The sequence below is a fragment of the Balaenoptera musculus genome, chromosome X (genome assembly GCF_009873245.2).
Source record: "Balaenoptera musculus isolate JJ_BM4_2016_0621 chromosome X, mBalMus1.pri.v3, whole genome shotgun sequence".
Classification (NCBI taxonomy): Eukaryota; Metazoa; Chordata; class Mammalia; order Artiodactyla; family Balaenopteridae; genus Balaenoptera; species Balaenoptera musculus.
In genome coordinates, this window is record NC_045806.1 from 11,981,778 (window position 1) to 11,998,380 (window position 16,603).

The window sequence follows — 16,603 nt, forward strand, 5'->3', positions numbered from 1 at the left end:
ACCCCCTAAGGGGAAAAATCACCCCTGGTTGAGAACCACTGGGCCAGTAGCTATTGCACTGAACAGCACGGTTCTAGAAGATGCCTGATATGTATAGGACATTTGGTTGAGAAAAGAACTGCCCACTGTCCTATACTAGGGCAGTGGTGGTCTTGTCATAAGAACAGGGAAGGTTAAAAAAAAATACAGTCAGACGTAGTCAAAGCAATGTCTTGCTTCTTTAATCTTCCTTCCCTTGTAGCAGAGATGGAGCCAGGAGAGTGATACTGGAAACTTCTGTCTCCCTCACAAGTCCCCAGGTTAGCAACAGAAAACCTACACTCGAATCTGGCTGTCTGTCCTCACTGGGGGTAATGGGACAAATTGACTTCCCTGAGTCTCAGGGTCTCACCTGGAGAAGGGGAGAGCATAGTACCCACCTGGTGGGGTTGCTGTGAGAGCTAAATTAGGTGAAGCGTAAAGTGTTCCCAGCTCAGTGCTTGGCACGTTCAACACCATAGTTATTATCTTAGCCACCCTCTTCCAGGCGGCAGGGGGCGGAGGGGTGTGGTGGAATTTTTCATGCCCTCCAACCAATAACACAAAAGTACCCAGTATGTTCCTTTACAAATAAAAATCTCCTTGAAAAAAAAAAAAAAAACTAGCCAAACTCTAATAAACCTGACTTTATTTTAAAATCCCAGTAGCCTCAACACTCGGTAACGTTTGTCTGTTGATTGTGATGCCATTCCCTTGACACATTTAAATGTGGAGGAGAAACCATTTCAGCTCCTCAGGGAGGCTGAGTCCGGTGATCTTATGATGCTGCTTGATCCCAAAGCACTTCCAAATTCTAAGGCGGCATAACTGCATCAAAGAAGGGGGACCTGGAGAAAGATGATAAGACAAGTCACCCATGGGTTTCACTGATCTAAGACTTTTCCCTTCCTTCGTTGAAAGCATACAAGCTATGACACTATTATAAGGCAATAATATGGTGCAGCTTAAGACCGTGTTCTGCTTTTTGCAGGAGGCATTTTTAGGCCATGTTCTCTCTTTTCTGGTATCTCACTGAAATGAGTTTGCTAGGTTTTGATTTAGAACAAAGACCTTCAAAGCTCAGTCTCACCAATGGAGGCTTATGGGAGCTAATTTTGGAATTACAAAAGTATGGAATTCCCAGCACTGACAAGAAAATCCATGTTTAATGCCTTTCTTCTCTTTACCTTTAAAAAAAATAAGGTCATATTTCTGGATGCAAATACTTTGATAAATTTAGCAGTTTTAAGATATTCAAATATAAGAAGCTATCAGTGAAGCATAAATGTTACCTGAAGTCATATTTATCTTGTTTTGTTCTTTTTTAACATCTTTACTGGAGTTTAATTGGAGTTTACAAAGGTGTGTTAGTTTCTGCTTTATAACAAAGTGAATCAGCTATACATATACATATATCCCCATATCCCCTCCCTCTTGCGTCTACCTCCCACCCCTCCCTATCCCACCCCTCTAGGTGGTCACAAAGCACTGAGCTGATCTCCCTGTGCTATGCAGCTGCTTCCCACTAGCTATCTATTTTACATTTGGTAGAGTATATATGTCCATGCCACTCTCTCACTTCGTCCCAGCTTACACTTCCCCCTCCCCGTGTCCTCAAGTCCATTCTCTACATCTGCATCTTTATTCCTGTCCTGCCCCTAGGTGCTTCAGAACCATTTTTTTTGTTTATTTAGATTCCATATATATGTGTTAGCATACGGTATTTGTTTTTCTCTTTCTGACTTACTTCACTCTGTATGACAGACTCTAGGTCCATCCACCTCACTACAAATAACTCAATTTCGTTTCTTTTTATGGCTGAGTAATATTCCATTGTATATATGTGCCACACCTTCTTTATCCATTCATGTGTCGATGGACACTTAGGTTGCTTCCATATCCTGGCTATTGTAAATAGAGCTGCAGTGAACATTGTGGTACATGACTCTTTTTGAATTACGGTTTTCTCAGGGTTTATGCCCAGTAGTGGGATTGCTGGGTCGTATGGTAGTTCTATTTTTAGTTTTTTAAGGAACCTCCATACTGTTCTCCATAGTGGCTGTATCAATTTACATTGCCACCAACAGTGCAAGAGGGTTCCCTTTTCTCCACACCCTCTCCAGCATTTATTGTTTGTAGATTTTTTGATGATGGCCATTCTGACCAGTGTGAGGTGATACCTCATTGTAGTTTTGATTTGCATTTCTCTAATGATTAGTGATGTTGAGCATCCTTTCATGTGTTTGTTGGCAATCCGTATATCTTCTTTGGAGAAATGTCTATTTAGGTCTTCTGCCCATTTTTGGATTGGGTTGTTTGTTTTTTTTGATATTGAGCTACATGAGCTGCTTGTAAATTTTGGAGATTAATCCTTTGTCAGTTGCTTCATTTGCAAATATTTTCTCCCATTCTGAGGGCTGTCTTTTCGTCTTGTTTATGGTTTCCTTTGCTGTGCAAAAGCTTTTAAGTTTCATTTGGTCCCATTTGTTTATTTTTGTTTTTACTTCCATTTCTCTAGGAGGTGGGTCAAAAAGGACCTTGCTGTGATTTATGTCATAGAGTGTTCTGCCTATGTTTTCCTCTAAGAGTTTTATAGTGTCTGGCCTTACATTTAGGTCTTTAATCCATTTTGAGTTTATTTTTGTGTATGGTGTTAGGGAGTGTTCTAATTTCATTCTTTTACATGTAGCTGTCCAGTTTTCCCAGCACCACTTATTGAAGAGGCTGTCTTTTCTCCACTGTATATGCTTGCCTCCTTTATCAAAGATAAGGTGACCATATGTGTGTGGGTTTATCTCTGGGCTTTCTATCCTGTTCCATTGATCTATATTTCTGTTTTTGTGCCAGTACCAAACTGTCTTGATTACTGTAGCTTTGTAATATAGTCTGAAGTCAGGGAGCCTGATTCCCCCAGCTCCATTTTTCGTTCTCAAGATTGCTTTGGCTATTCGGGGTCTTTTGTGTTTCCATACAAATTGTGAAATTTTTTGTTGTAGTTCTGTGAAAAATGCCTTTGGTAGTTTGATAGGGATTGCACTGAATCTGTAGATTGCTTTGGGTAGTAGAGTCATTTTCACAATGTTGATTCTTCCATTCCAAGAACATGGTATATCTCTCCATCTGTTTGTATCATCTTTAATTTCTTTCATCAGTGTCTTATAGTTTTCTGCATACAGGTCTTTTCATATTTGTTTTCATATTCTGCATTCAGAGTTGTCCCAGTGCTTCAACTCACAGGTGAAAAGTGAACTAGCACAAACCTTGCATAGGGATCCAGCCAAGTGTTCACATCTTAAGACAGTGATTCTCAAGGGGGGAGGGGAGTATTTTGCTCCCTAGGGACACTTGGCAATATCTAGAGCTAATTTTGTTTGTCACAACTTGCGGGGGGGGGCGGTGTTGCTATTACCATCTAGTGGGTGGATGACAAGGATGCTGCTAAACATCCTTCAGTGCACAGGACAGGATGGCCCCTGTCTGGCCCAAAATGTAAATAGTGCTGAGCTTGAAAAACCCTGTCATAGGGTAAAAAGATGGGAAATGATTTCCCATCCCCAGCCCCTGCACTAAATTGTAATGGGAATTCCCTTTTGGTTATTAAAAACTTTTTAAAAGGCAAAGCTGTATACCTTCAAGAATCCCATAAAGCAGTAGCCCTCAAGCCTGACTGGGGAGGGAGGGGCTGCGAGGGCTTTAAACTCCACCCCAGGGATGTTGCTTCAGTTACTGTCGGGTGGGCCTGTGCATCTGGCTTTTGTAAAGGCACGTGTCCCAGGTCATTGTATTGTGTGGCCAGGGTTGAGAATGCAACCAAAAGGGTACAGTGGCCTCTAACTTTGATACCAAGCAGGAACCTGTGGGGCTCCAGGGCACGAAAGCCCTTCCGTGTCCCCCATTTCTTGGTTACAGGAAATAGGCTTCATTCAGCCTCCCTGACCTTCCCTGAGTTCCAAGAAGCAGGTTCAAACCGATGCTAATTAGGGAAGGGAGGGGATAAGGAGACAAGGGAGGAACAGTCAAGAGAAACAACAGTGCAGCCTTGGGGCAGGGTCCTGGTTCCCCTCAAGGGACACACATAACAATATGTTTGAGCTGTTTTGCAGATGCTGAAGCCCCCACCAGGTGGGAGAAGTTAACTGCATGCTGACCACAAGCACGGAGACCCCAGACCAGTTGGAACCAGAAGGTTCCAAGTTCACCACCAACCAATCAGAAGAACGTCCAAGAGCTGATCACGCTCTCCTTGAACCATTACTATAAAACTCCTCACTACCCGCTCCAGGTCGGGACACAGTTTTGAGGGCATTAGCCTGCCGTGGCCCCCTTTGCCTGGCAAAGCAATAAAGCTATTCTTTTCTACTTCACCCAAAACTCTGTCTCCGAGATTTAATTCAGTGTCAGGGTACAGAGGCCGGATTCGGCTTCAATTTCCTATAGCATCACCGCAAGCTACAGGATAAACTGGGTTGCATACTTCTCAGGTGATGGAAAACAAGAGGTAGAAACAGACATATATACAAGGAAAGAAAGAAAGGAAATATTTTCAATCAGGTCCTCAGAGCACATTCAGAAGGTCCCTGTTGAAATTTAGGGCACCTTCCAGATATGTTCAATGTACTCAAGGCGTATATTAATGAAGGATTTCCCAGTGTGCTCAAAGCATTTATTAACGAGCTGCAAAAGGCATAGTGTGGGGCAACTGAACTTAATCTCCTCTCACTAAGGCACTTTGAAGGAAATTACTAATCACATGTGCTAGATACAATGTCAGGGATAAGTGCCAGTATAAAGATGAATATAACCCAGGTTGAGTTCTATTCATTTTTTTTCCTTCTGATTTTAAAAGAAATTAAAACATTTTTGCAGGCCCCTAAAAACATGGTGGACCCCACGCATTGTGCCATCTGTGCCTGCTGGAGAAATCGGCCCCATCTATAGAGATACAATTTTTTTGAAAACAAGAAATTGTCAAAGTGCGGGCAGAGTTGCCCGGGGGTGACCCCACTGCTTCTCATAAAGGGGTTTCTATTGGACTGTTCCTTGTGCCTCGGCTCGGGGAGCACAGGCCTTGTTTGGGGGACCCCAAGGCAGGCTATGGCCACAAGTACACTGGGGCAGTGGGTGTAGCAGGAAGAAGGATTCAGGGGCCACTTTACAATTCTGCCCAGAGCCCTAATTCTCAGCATGTGGGGAGAAAATAACCAGGTCACATGACATCAGAATCCTTCTGGGACTTCCCTGGTGGCACAGTGGTTAAGAATCCATCTGCCAGTGCAGGGGATACGGGTTCGAGCCCTGGTCTGGGAAGATCCCACATGCCACGGAGTAACTAACTAAGCCCGCGTGCCACAACTACTGAGCCTGTGCTCTAGAGCCCGCATGCCACAACTACTGAAGCCCACGCACCTAGAGCCTGTGCTCCACAACAAGAGAAGCCACCACAATGAGAAGCCCGTGCACCGCAACAAAGAGTAGCCCCCGCTCGCCACAACTAGAGAAAGCCCGCGCTCAGCAATGAAGACCCAACGCAGACAAAAATAAATAAATAAAATAAAATAAAAAAATAAAATAAAAAAAGAATCCTTCTGGTAGGGAAGCCTACTTCAAACTCCCACAACCCCTAAGACTCAACAAAGTCCACACTCTGGTAAAAAAAAGCAGGTCCTGAGCTGGCTGCTCTCCACCTCTAGGGACAAGTAAGAATGCAATCTGAGGGGTCTCTGCTCCCCACCCCAGCTCACCCGTGACCTCGCAGCCCAGGGAAGTGCCCCCACACCCTTGCACACTGCTCAACCCCAGTGTTTAGTGGTTTGGGTCAGGAGTGTCAGTTTTTATTTATAGAGGAGTGTGGACTCAGTGTTGATTAACTTATTATATTGGATTGGCCAAAAAGTTCATCCGGATTTTTCCATAAGATGGCACGGAAAACCCGAACGAACTTTTTGGCCAACCCAATAGTAAATGTCTTCCAATTGCTGTGCATCATGAAAGTAATACCGTGTCATACTCAATGAGTTGCATTCTTACCCCCCATCCCACAAGCCAAATGCCCAGTAGTTCAGCCCATCTGTACTGCAGTAGGACATCCTGGGGCATTGTACAACCCCAAAGACGCTTCTGCTGCATCACTCTAAAGCATGGCTTACAAATACCCTATGATATCACTTACATGTGGGATCTAAAATATGACACAAGTGAACTTATCTACGAAACAGAAACAGACTCACAGGCATAGAGAACAGCCTTGTGGTTGCCAAGGGGGAGGGGGGTGGGGGAGGGATGGATTGGGAGTTTGGGGTTAGCAGATGCAAACTAGTATATATAGAATGGATAAACAAGGTCCTACTGTAGAGCACAGGGAACTATATTCAGTATCCTGTGATAAACCATAATGGGAAAGAATATGAAAAAGAATGTATATGTATAAGTGAATCACTTTGCTGTACAGCAGAAATAAACATAACATTATAAATCAGCTATACTTCAATAAAATAAATTAAAAAAAAAATAAAGCATGTCGTACACCTGAAACTAACACAACACTGTAAATCAACTATACCCCAATAAAAATTTTTTGAAAATACAGCATGTCTTAGGTAACTTTAACATTTTTAAACAATATCTTAATTCTTTGAAAGCTGGCCTATCCCACAAATGAACATTAGATCATCCAAACAGCCTGTCTCCAACATGCCAAAGAGCAGGATGGTTATTTATTATATAACCAGTACTGTACCTTGCTGAATACTAAACTATGTCAGCTCCCCACGTTTGGTGAAGGCAGAGCACAATCTTTTTCATAAGACCCGAAGTCAGAACTCGGTAAGTACCTGCCTCCTGCTAGAGCCCACAGGAGTCTATGGATTAGGGCTTAGATTCAGGCAAAGGAGAAGCACCTTCTCTCTGCAAGAAGAGCTGGCTCAGGGGGCTCTCTGGAGGCACCAGCTCCAAGGGACGGTGGCCTTCAGCATTCCTGGCCTGGGTGTCTGCTCCAAAGTCCATGAGCAGGCAGGCCAGCTCCCCACTGGACACCCTGGCCACTGCGTGCAGAGGGGAATCCAGCCCCCGGCCTTGGTTCACGCTCGCTCCTAAACAGTCACGAGAACAACAGAGTCAGCCAAGGAGCAGAGTGCAAGCACCCCCTTCTCAAAGCACTGCACCTCAAAATTCCCTAACAAAAGGGCATCCATAGCAGGCACAGTAGTTCTCCTGAGAAAACGGGAGGTGACTTGATTCCATTTAATCATATGGGGAAAATGCCACTTGACAGTGTGACTGAATGTACCACATGAGCTCTATGACATATGAGGTTGAAAACCTCACCTTTGAGCACTCTACACAGGTGTGATACATGCGAGAAGAATCCTGGTGGCATGAAAGCTGCACATTCATTATTAATGGAGCCCAAATATTAGCCAGTACAGGCCGGAAGTGAGGCTAGACGGTGAAATCTCATCTATGGCAATTATCCACATTTACACGCCAAGCAACTGCCATGAGGTTTAAACCAGAGACTTGGGACCATGTGATCTGGACTGTGAAGGGCAGTCAATTATGGCGGCACTGCCTAGATTGGGGTGGCCAATCCCAAGATCACAGGGAAGGTGGCAAAGCCCTCCTCTTCGGGGATAAGGTAGAATTTGAGGACCATCCCCACCCAATTCCATCCTCACACTCTCAACAAATCCCTACCCCAGTCCAGATGCTGGCTCCCACTGTGATGTGTGGGGACATATGACTTTGCCTGAGCTGCTGCCCCTCTAGTAAAATGGGAATCTATGGCCAGTCAACAAATGTTAATTGAATTGTTCTTGTATTGGTCTTAGCTTTGTGAGGGATGCCAAACATGGCCCTCTCCTGACTAGGAGCTTAAAATCCACCTAGGGTAATAGAAGAAAGAGAGGGAGAGAAGGAGAGAGAGAACCAATCTCCTAATTCATGGTAATGGCTGCCAAGTGAGTAGAAGGCAATGAGAACCGTAAGAGCATTCAGCGGAGGGCAAGATTACTGGATTTCTAAAGACTAACCAGGACTCAAATAATTAAAGAGGTGATGAAGTGGTATCCCAAGTGTTGAAGAAGGGACTGGATAACAGCAGGAAGGTGAAAAAGAATGATGCGACCTACGACTTTTCAAAAATATAATATTTACAATGGACTGAAAATGGGGCAAGTTCTATTTCCAAATCAAAGAGAACTGGTGAAGGCGGCCCCAGATCTGAAGACTCAGCCCCAGTCCAGTAGCTGTGCAAGTTACTCAGGGCCTAATAATATCAATGGCCAGAGGGAGGGAGGAGAAACTAACAATCACTGAGGACCATCCTGGGAGATGTCATCATCATTATCATTATTATCACTACTCTCATTACAAGTGAGAGAACTAAAGTTGAAACAGTTTAAACTAATTCCCCACGGAAACACACTCAATGTGAACTCTGATCTTGTCCGACTCCATTGCCCGCGCTCTTTCCTCTGCTACAATAGAAAGAGCTTTCAAATACCTTTAATTTACTTTTCACTTACTTTCCTTGTTATGTTTTGCTTTTGGTTTTACCTGATTCCAGAAGCTTCTTGGCACAGGCCACCTGCAGGTTTTCACAAGCCAAATATAACGGTGTGCCCAGGTGGCTGATGTTACGGTCAACGTCGCCCCCATGAGCCACAAGAGACTCAATGCACTCCACGTGGCCTGCAGCCCAAAGTGGGAGAAAACAGTTACAGCACAAATTCTTGTAGCTAGGGAAACACCACCTGGCCCATTTTTTTTGTGTGTAAATTTTCCAACAACTTATCCAGCGACCAAAAGCTACTTCCTCTATTTAGAATAGGGAATGATCTTCAACACTGTCACCAGTTAATGGGTTGACTATAAGATGGCATCTGTAGCTCCGGGTGGAACTCCACTTGAGTTTACCAGCCACGGTAAGCAACGAACAGCCACCCACCTTTTTCAATTGTTGGTGGCTTTGTAATCAGCCTCATTACAGAAATCAAAGTGAGAGCTGAGAAGAGGTATGGAACAACAGGGACTAAAGGTGGACCTGGAGAAGAAAGGGCACAGAGGGGACCGTGGAACAGGGAAGGAAAGTTACAACCTCACCAAGGGCAGGCCCTGGGACAAACAGGCCACGGTGGGCACAGGTGAGGCTTAGAAGAAGGTGCCAAATCCAACGTGAGTGAGGCCCAGTGTGGCCAACTAGGTTTGGTGAAAGCAGAATCACTCTTCCTTGGTCTAGGACATCATACTTGAAACATTGCTCCTTTGCATTTATCTTGTTATACCATTTTAGTTCTATGTGTCCAGTGAATACGATGAGTTAACATGTCTCCTCGTGAAGAAATGCCAGTGCTTTGGGAGATAATTATAATATGGGTGGATCCAGTCAAATGGGGCTGCTGTAAAGATTATGGGAAGCCATTTTGTGAAGCCACTGCGGAAATAGCCCTCGGGGCAAGGTACGGTCATCATGACGTTGAGGAGGAGGAGAAATATCAGAGAAAAGCAAAACTTACAATTTTAGTTCTTGTCTCAGAGTTAAGAATAGCAGGAAAACTGTGACTTTATGTAAAGAATTATCCCAGATGAATAAGTTCTGGGGATCTAATGTACAGCATGGTGACTACAGTTAATAATATATATACTGTATATACTGTACTTTACATTTGCTAAGGGAGTAGATCTTAAATGTTCTCACCACAAAAAAAGGTAACTATATGAGGCAATGGATGTGTTAATTAACTTGATTATGGTTATCCTTTCACAATGTATACGTGTATCAAATTATCACACTGTACACCTTAAATATATACAATCTTATTTGTCAATTATACCTCAACAAAGCTGGGGATGGGGAGACTTACCCCAAACTGTATATAACATCTTATATTTCCAAAAATTGAAAGTTTGTTTCACTTAGCAAACTTAGGTGGCCCTGAGACAATATTCTTTAAGGCCTTAAAACAGAAGACTATAATTTGTTTTATAAAATAACTTGACTTTATGGGGTCATGGGTTCAACAACACATTCCACAAATTCTGATGGACAGTCTACTATATGCCAGGCCCTGTTCCGGAAACACAGCAGTAAGCAACATTCCAAATGTTCTAAAAGGGTGCTTCTCAAACTTACTGTGCATCAGAAATCACCTGGAGGGCTTGTTAAACAAAGCACAGATGGCTGGACCCCACCCCCAAAGTTACTGATTCACCGGGTCTGGAATGGGGCCCAAGAATCTGCATTTGCATGCCAGGTCAGGCTGACGCTTCTGGTCCCAGGATCCACACACTGAGAACAACTGCTCCGTATACCTCCTTTTCCCTCCTCCCTTCAACAGTAAGATGTCCCTTGAAGGAGTGGGTGGAAAACTTAAATTCTCAACAGATTTACCTCTCTTAGCAGCTTCGTGCATGGGGGACGCCAGATCACTCTCAGGGTGGGGACTAGCTCCGTGCTGCAGAAGCAAATTCACACAGTCCAGGCTGCCGCTGACACAAGCATTAAACAGGGGAGTATGCCAGTCTGTAGTAACACCATTCACCTAGAAAGAAAAACTCCAGCATGAAGGCGGGCAGCGGGGTATCCTGGATTCAGACCTAAGCTCCACCATTTTCAAGCTATTATTTCACTTGTCTGAGCCTTAAATTCCACAGTTACAAAATGGGGACAAAAAATAACAAATTCCCCAAAGTTGTTGTGAAAAACCGGATGAGGTATGGAACGTAATGCACCAAGAACGTTCCCAGACCAGGGATTGAACCTGTGCCCCCTGCAGTGGGAGTGTGCAGTCCTAACCACTGGACGGCCAGGAAATTCCCACTAATCACCTTATTTTAAACATGCCATCCTAGACCCATCCCACACCAATCCAATTTCCCCGCAGAAGTTAGAGTAACCTTTTAAAATTGTTAATGTATTATTTTTTTTTAATTTAAAAATATCACTTGCGGGACTTCCCTGGTGACACAGTGGTTGGGGGTCCACCTGCCAATGCAGGGGACACGGGTTCGAGCCCTGGTCCGGGAAGATCGCACATGCTGCGGAGCAACTAAGCCCGTGCGCCACAACTACTGAGCCTGCGCTCTAGAGCCCGCGAGCCACAATCACTGAGCCCGTGAGCCACAACTACTGAGCCCGCGTGCCACAACTACTGAAGCCCGCGTGCCTAGAGCCTGTGCTCCACAACAAGAGAAGCCACCGCAATGAGAAGCCCGTGCACCGCAACGAAGAGTAGCCCTCGCTCACCACAACTAGAGAAAGCCCATGCACAGCAACGAAGACCCAACACAGCCAAAAATAAATTAATAAATAAATTTAAAAACATCACTTTCATCCAAATATAGAGTGAACACAAGCCAAAGATTTTATTCAGCTCATTCATTAATGAGGGAACCAGTAAAATGGCAAGGATGGCTAAAAGGAGAATTTATATAGTCAGTCAATGCAATGCTGAAATAAATTTGCTAATAGATACAAAACTGGTTAATATCCTATAGGGCCATAAAACTATAATCGTTGGGGCTATCTTTTCTAACACTGGAAATCAGACTGAAACGTACAAGTTAACATCTAACTTCACAGTGTTTGGGCTATAATTGAATGGCAAAGAGCAAAGCCAAATGCAGATGCATTTTCCTCTATCAAGGAATTCTTTGGTGAACCTGTTAAACAAAGATACTGTGAAGACAGGGACGTCATTCTCATGCCCTATTTCCACGCAAGGCCAGGACTAGTGACGCATGAAAGATGTCCAGGGTGCAAACTTTAAGGAGACACTCGCTCCCAGGGTTACAAAAGTGCTGAACGACCCTGAGAGCGAGCAGCTCTTTAGAGTTTGCACCCTAGGCTCCTTTCTCGCCTCTGCTTAGTCCTGGCCTTGTTTCCAAGTTTGGAGTAAGTTTTCTTAACCAAAATATAAGCCTCATGATGCACTCATCTATGGCTCTCGGCTGCTCTCAGGACAAAGCCCATTTTCTTGGCATGGTCGGCAAGCTTGTTTGTGTTCTGACCCCTCTCACCTGCTCTACTCTGCTGCTATAAGGAATTATTTTTTTCAATTTTTTAAAAATTTATTTATTTTATATATTTTTGGCTGTGTTGGGTCTTCGTTACTGCACGTGGGCTTTCTCTAGTTGCAGCGAGCGCAGGCTACTCTTCGTTGCAGTGCACGGGCTTCTCATTGCGGTGGCTTCTCTAGTTGCGGAGCACGGGCTCTAGGCACGCGGGCTCAGTAGTTGTGGCACGTGGGCTCAGTAGTTGTGGCACACAGGCTCAGTAGCTGTGGCTCACAGGCTCTAGAGCGCAGGCTCAGTAGTTGTGCGCACGGGCTTAGTTGCTCCGCGGCATGTGGGATCTTCCCGGACCAGGGCTTGAACTTGTGTCCCCTGCATTGGCAGGCGGATTCTTAACTACTGCGTCACCAGGGAAGTCTCTAAGGAATGATTTGAAGGAACGATTTGAAGCCCCCACTTTCACTTCTAGGCCTTTGCGTTTATTGTTCCCAGTGGGTGGGAAGTCCATCATTTCCCCCAACCCACCGTTGAGCTGACTAACTCCAACAGGTCCTTTAGGTTTCAACTGTAACATCATTTCCTGTAGGAAGCATCTTTTGACTCCCTCTCTCCATCAGAAATAAATGGGTTAGGAACACTTCTATGTGTTCCCAACAATCCCCTTACTATTAATACTTATTACATTGTAGTAGTTTGCAAAATATGGCCACAGATTCTCTGCCCAGGATGCCTATCCCTTTGCAGAGTGGCTTAGTAACTCCTCCCATCCCAAGATGGAGACTATCTTTTCAATCCTTGGATCTGGGCTTGCCCACATGAATTGCTTTGGTCAACGGGACAGTTAACAAGTGTGATGCAAGCAGAGAGCTTGCCCTCTTTTGCTGCTCTTGGAATCCCTGCTACCATGTGAACAGGCCTGGGCCGCCTGCTGAAGGATGAGAGACCACGTAGAGGTTTTCTGTCTCCCCAGACCTCCCAGCCATCCCAGCCAAGGTCATCATGAAGTAGCCTGCCCCACCCCATCTATCAGCTAACCTCAAATGCCTCAGTAAGCCCAGCTGAGGTTAGCTGAGGCATCCAGACCACGAGAGCTGTCCAGACAGCACAGGAACTGTGAGATGAATGGCTGCTGTCTTAAGTCATTAAGTCAGGGTGGTTTGTTACACAGAAGAAACTAACAGATAAAAACAGCGTATTGTAATTGCCTGCTGTGCGGAGATACTATGCATTAAGCAAACTCATTTCCTCTCTCTTGGGCGCAGAGGCATACTACACTTGCCCGCCTCCCTGGCAGTTACACATGGCCTGCATTCTGGCCAACGGGATATGAGCAAAAGTGACATATGTCACTGCCAAGACTGGCCCTTAAGAAGCTTCCATTCACAATCCTCCGTGTCTTTTCCCCTTCTAGCCACCTGGAACGGAGCACACATGGGAGCCACTTGTTGAAGACAGCGGAGCAACAGGATGAAAGGAGCCTGCGTCCTTGAATCACCCTTGGAGAATAGCCACCCAACTGGGAACACCCACACTGGAGTCTGCGTTGAACAAGGAATAAACTTTTATTATATGAGGCTACTGAGATTTCAGGGTTTATCTTTCGAAGCAGTTAGTGTTACATGCCGCCATTTACCTGTTTATCTGGTCATCTCCTCATTTAGTTTAGAAGTTCCTGAAAACCTTTATCTAGAGTTAGGCACAAATAAATGCTCAGTACAGACTGGTTGAGAAAAGACGAGAAACCCATACAGAATTTCCTGATCAGATTTTCCCATCACTTCTGAGCAAGAGGGTACTTAAGTTAATAGAAGATCCACTGGTCCCTACTTTCAAATTCAATGATTTCGTATCTTCCTTCTCTAGAATCTCATTATGTCATCCCGATTCCCATTCTCCAAATAATAATCACACGCCTTATCCCTCTCAATCCTCACAATACCACAAAATGCGCTACATAATTTTTTTTGGTATTTTCCCTGTTTGTTTTTTTTTTTCTCATATATAGACTCTAAAGCTTACAGGCTAAGTAACTTGTCCAAGTTTCCAATGTTAGTAAATGATAGAGATGGTCTGGGACCATTATTCAGGTCTTATGGAGCCAAATGTTATGTGTTTTCTACAATATGTCACTACCTTCCAGCCACAGGAATGAAGGCAGAAATCTAACAGCTATTTATTAATAGTGACAGTCAAAGAAAATGATATAGGCTCAGACCATGACTTTCTAGCTAAAAATGCAGTATTTCATCTACCACTAAAGTAAATAAGCTTGATGGACATAATACTTTTGAAAAAAAAAAACCTTCATATTTCAAATCAGGCTAATCAAAAACGCTGGAAAGTATTCAGAAGGGATAGAAATCGTCATTTTTCAGTCATGGTGTCTAAGGTGTGATTTGAGCTGCACTTACCTGAGCTCCATGCTTTAATAAAATGTTTGCGCAGGAGGGATGACCTCCAAGACAGGCTTCATGGAGCGGGGACACACGATCTGCTGTGACGAGGTTCACAAGCCACCCCTGGAGGAGGGGAAATGGGCAGAGTAAGGGATGCAAAGCAACAGTTCTGTAGGTTTGGGTTTCAGTCATGAATTCAGTACAAGACAATTCTTTTAAAAGTTAACCTGGCTCACCTATGATAAACCATAATGGAAAAGAATATTAAAAAACGAATGTATATATATATTAATATATATATAACTGAATCACTTTGCTGTACAGCAGAAATTAACAAACACAACATTATAAATCAATTATACATCAATTAAAAAATTTACAAAAAAAGTTAATCTGGCTCATTAAAAAGAATGAAATAATGCCATTTGCAGCAACATGGATGGACCTAGAGATTAGCATACTAAGCAAAGTAAGACAGACAGAAAGTCACAAATACCATATGATACCGCTTATATATGGAATATAAAATATGATACAAATGGACTTATCTACGAAACAGAAACAGACTCACAGACATAGAGAACAGACTTGTGGCTGCCAAGGGGGAGGGGACTGAGGAAGGGATGGATTGGGAGTTTGGGATGAGCAGATGCAAACTATTATACATAGGATGGATAAACAACAAGGTTCTACTGTATAGCACAGGGAACTATAGTCAATATCCTGTGATAAACCATAATGGAAAAGAACATAAAAAAGAATGTATATATATGTGTAACGGAATCACTTTGCTGTATAGCAGAAATTAATACAATGCTGTAAATCAACTATACTTCAATTAAAAAATAAAATAAAAATAAAAACCCAACAACTTAAAAAAAGTTAACCTGGCTCAAAATCTGACAGTACACCAAGGTGTTGACAATGATGTAAAAAAACAAACAAAAAAAGGAACCGTCATACTGCTGGCGGGAGTGTAATATAATACAACCACTCAGGATAACAGTTTGACAGCATCTATTAGAGTTGATGACACACATACCTAGGACCTAGCCATGTGACTCTTGGGTGTACACACTCAAGACTGACTTTCAACTTGCTCTCACTCTCTCCTGTCCTCTCACTTATTGGCTCATTGTTTTGACGAGGGCCATGACAAGGAACTTAGGGCAGTCTCCAGGCAACAGCCAGCCAGGAATTGAGGCTTTTAGTCAAAAAACCCAGAAGGAACTGAATCTTGCCAACAGCCATGTAAGAGAGTTTGGACTGGGGTCCATCCTTAGTCAAGCCTCAAGATGCCTGAAGCTCTGGTCCACACTCTTATGACTGCAGATTCATAAGAGTCCCTGACCCAGCTAAACTGTGTCTAGATTCCTGACCCATAGACACTGGGAACTAATACACGTCTGTTACATTAAGCCGCTAAGTCCGGGATTTCTTATATACGTACAGGTATATATAAGAAATACGTATACGTATTTCTTATATACGTACAGGTATATATGAGTGCACTCCAATAGCCCTGGACTAATACAGGCCAAAACATTAGGTGAACCTCCACAGAGAGAGAGGCAGAAAGTCCCGAGGCTGAGGGGCAATTACATTCTCACTCTAGTACTCTAGGGCTGAAGAAGCAAGAAAGTGTCTGAAAGGCCCTGGGATTCTTCATCCTCTGGGAAAATGTGCTCTCCAGGAGATAGATCGTGAGCCCAATCCAAGCAAAACATCAAAGAACTCCAGGAGAGGCTCCACAGACCCCCCCTGATCTTGGAATATATTATCTATCCCTAACAGGAAGAAATCAGGTACAATAAAAGTTCTTTTCCTTAGGGCATGTCAATTAAGAGCATGGATAGTTTAATTAACATCTTGGTAATATATTATACCTTTTCTTCCCAGAATAGTTTAAATTTGCCTAAAACCATTCCAATAGATTACTTCACTCACCATCATTCCTAACATACATTCTTCTACTTCTGTGGGCATTTACGAGTCAACCCCCTAGTCATGCTGTCCTTTGGACTTTTACCCTCTGACTGGCAAGCTCATGCGTTTTGATATACACCTGGACATACACCTGAGTCTACAGGATCTCAAACCCAGAGCCTTTTTAGGTGGGTCTGCAAAGGGGTTCTGGGAGACTCAAAATCACCTGCTTAAAAGTGAGAAATTCCAATATC

At 43.7% G+C, this 16,603-nt stretch overlaps 1 protein-coding gene across 5 annotated transcripts in view; it reads right to left on the minus strand.

The window, feature by feature from the left end:
* Positions 1-224: 224 nt before the first annotated feature.
* ASB9 (ankyrin repeat and SOCS box containing 9) overlaps positions 225-16,603 on the minus strand; it is a 31,545-nt gene continuing 15,166 nt past the window's right edge. Inside the window, exons 3-7 of one of the 5 annotated variants that reach the window (XM_036839156.1) lie at positions 14,439-14,546; positions 10,406-10,556; positions 8,572-8,706; positions 6,915-7,106; positions 225-866 (exon numbers count right to left, since the gene is read on the minus strand). In XM_036839156.1, coding sequence (XP_036695051.1) covers positions 742-866; positions 6,915-7,106; positions 8,572-8,706; positions 10,406-10,556; positions 14,439-14,546 — 711 coding nt within the window. In that variant the 3' untranslated portion in view covers positions 225-741. Of the gene's footprint in view, positions 867-6,848; positions 7,107-8,571; positions 8,707-10,405; positions 10,557-14,438; positions 14,547-16,603 lie in introns of all 5 variants that reach the window. The other 4 variants (XM_036839157.1, XM_036839158.1, XM_036839159.1 and 1 more) reach the window with 4 other exon arrangements.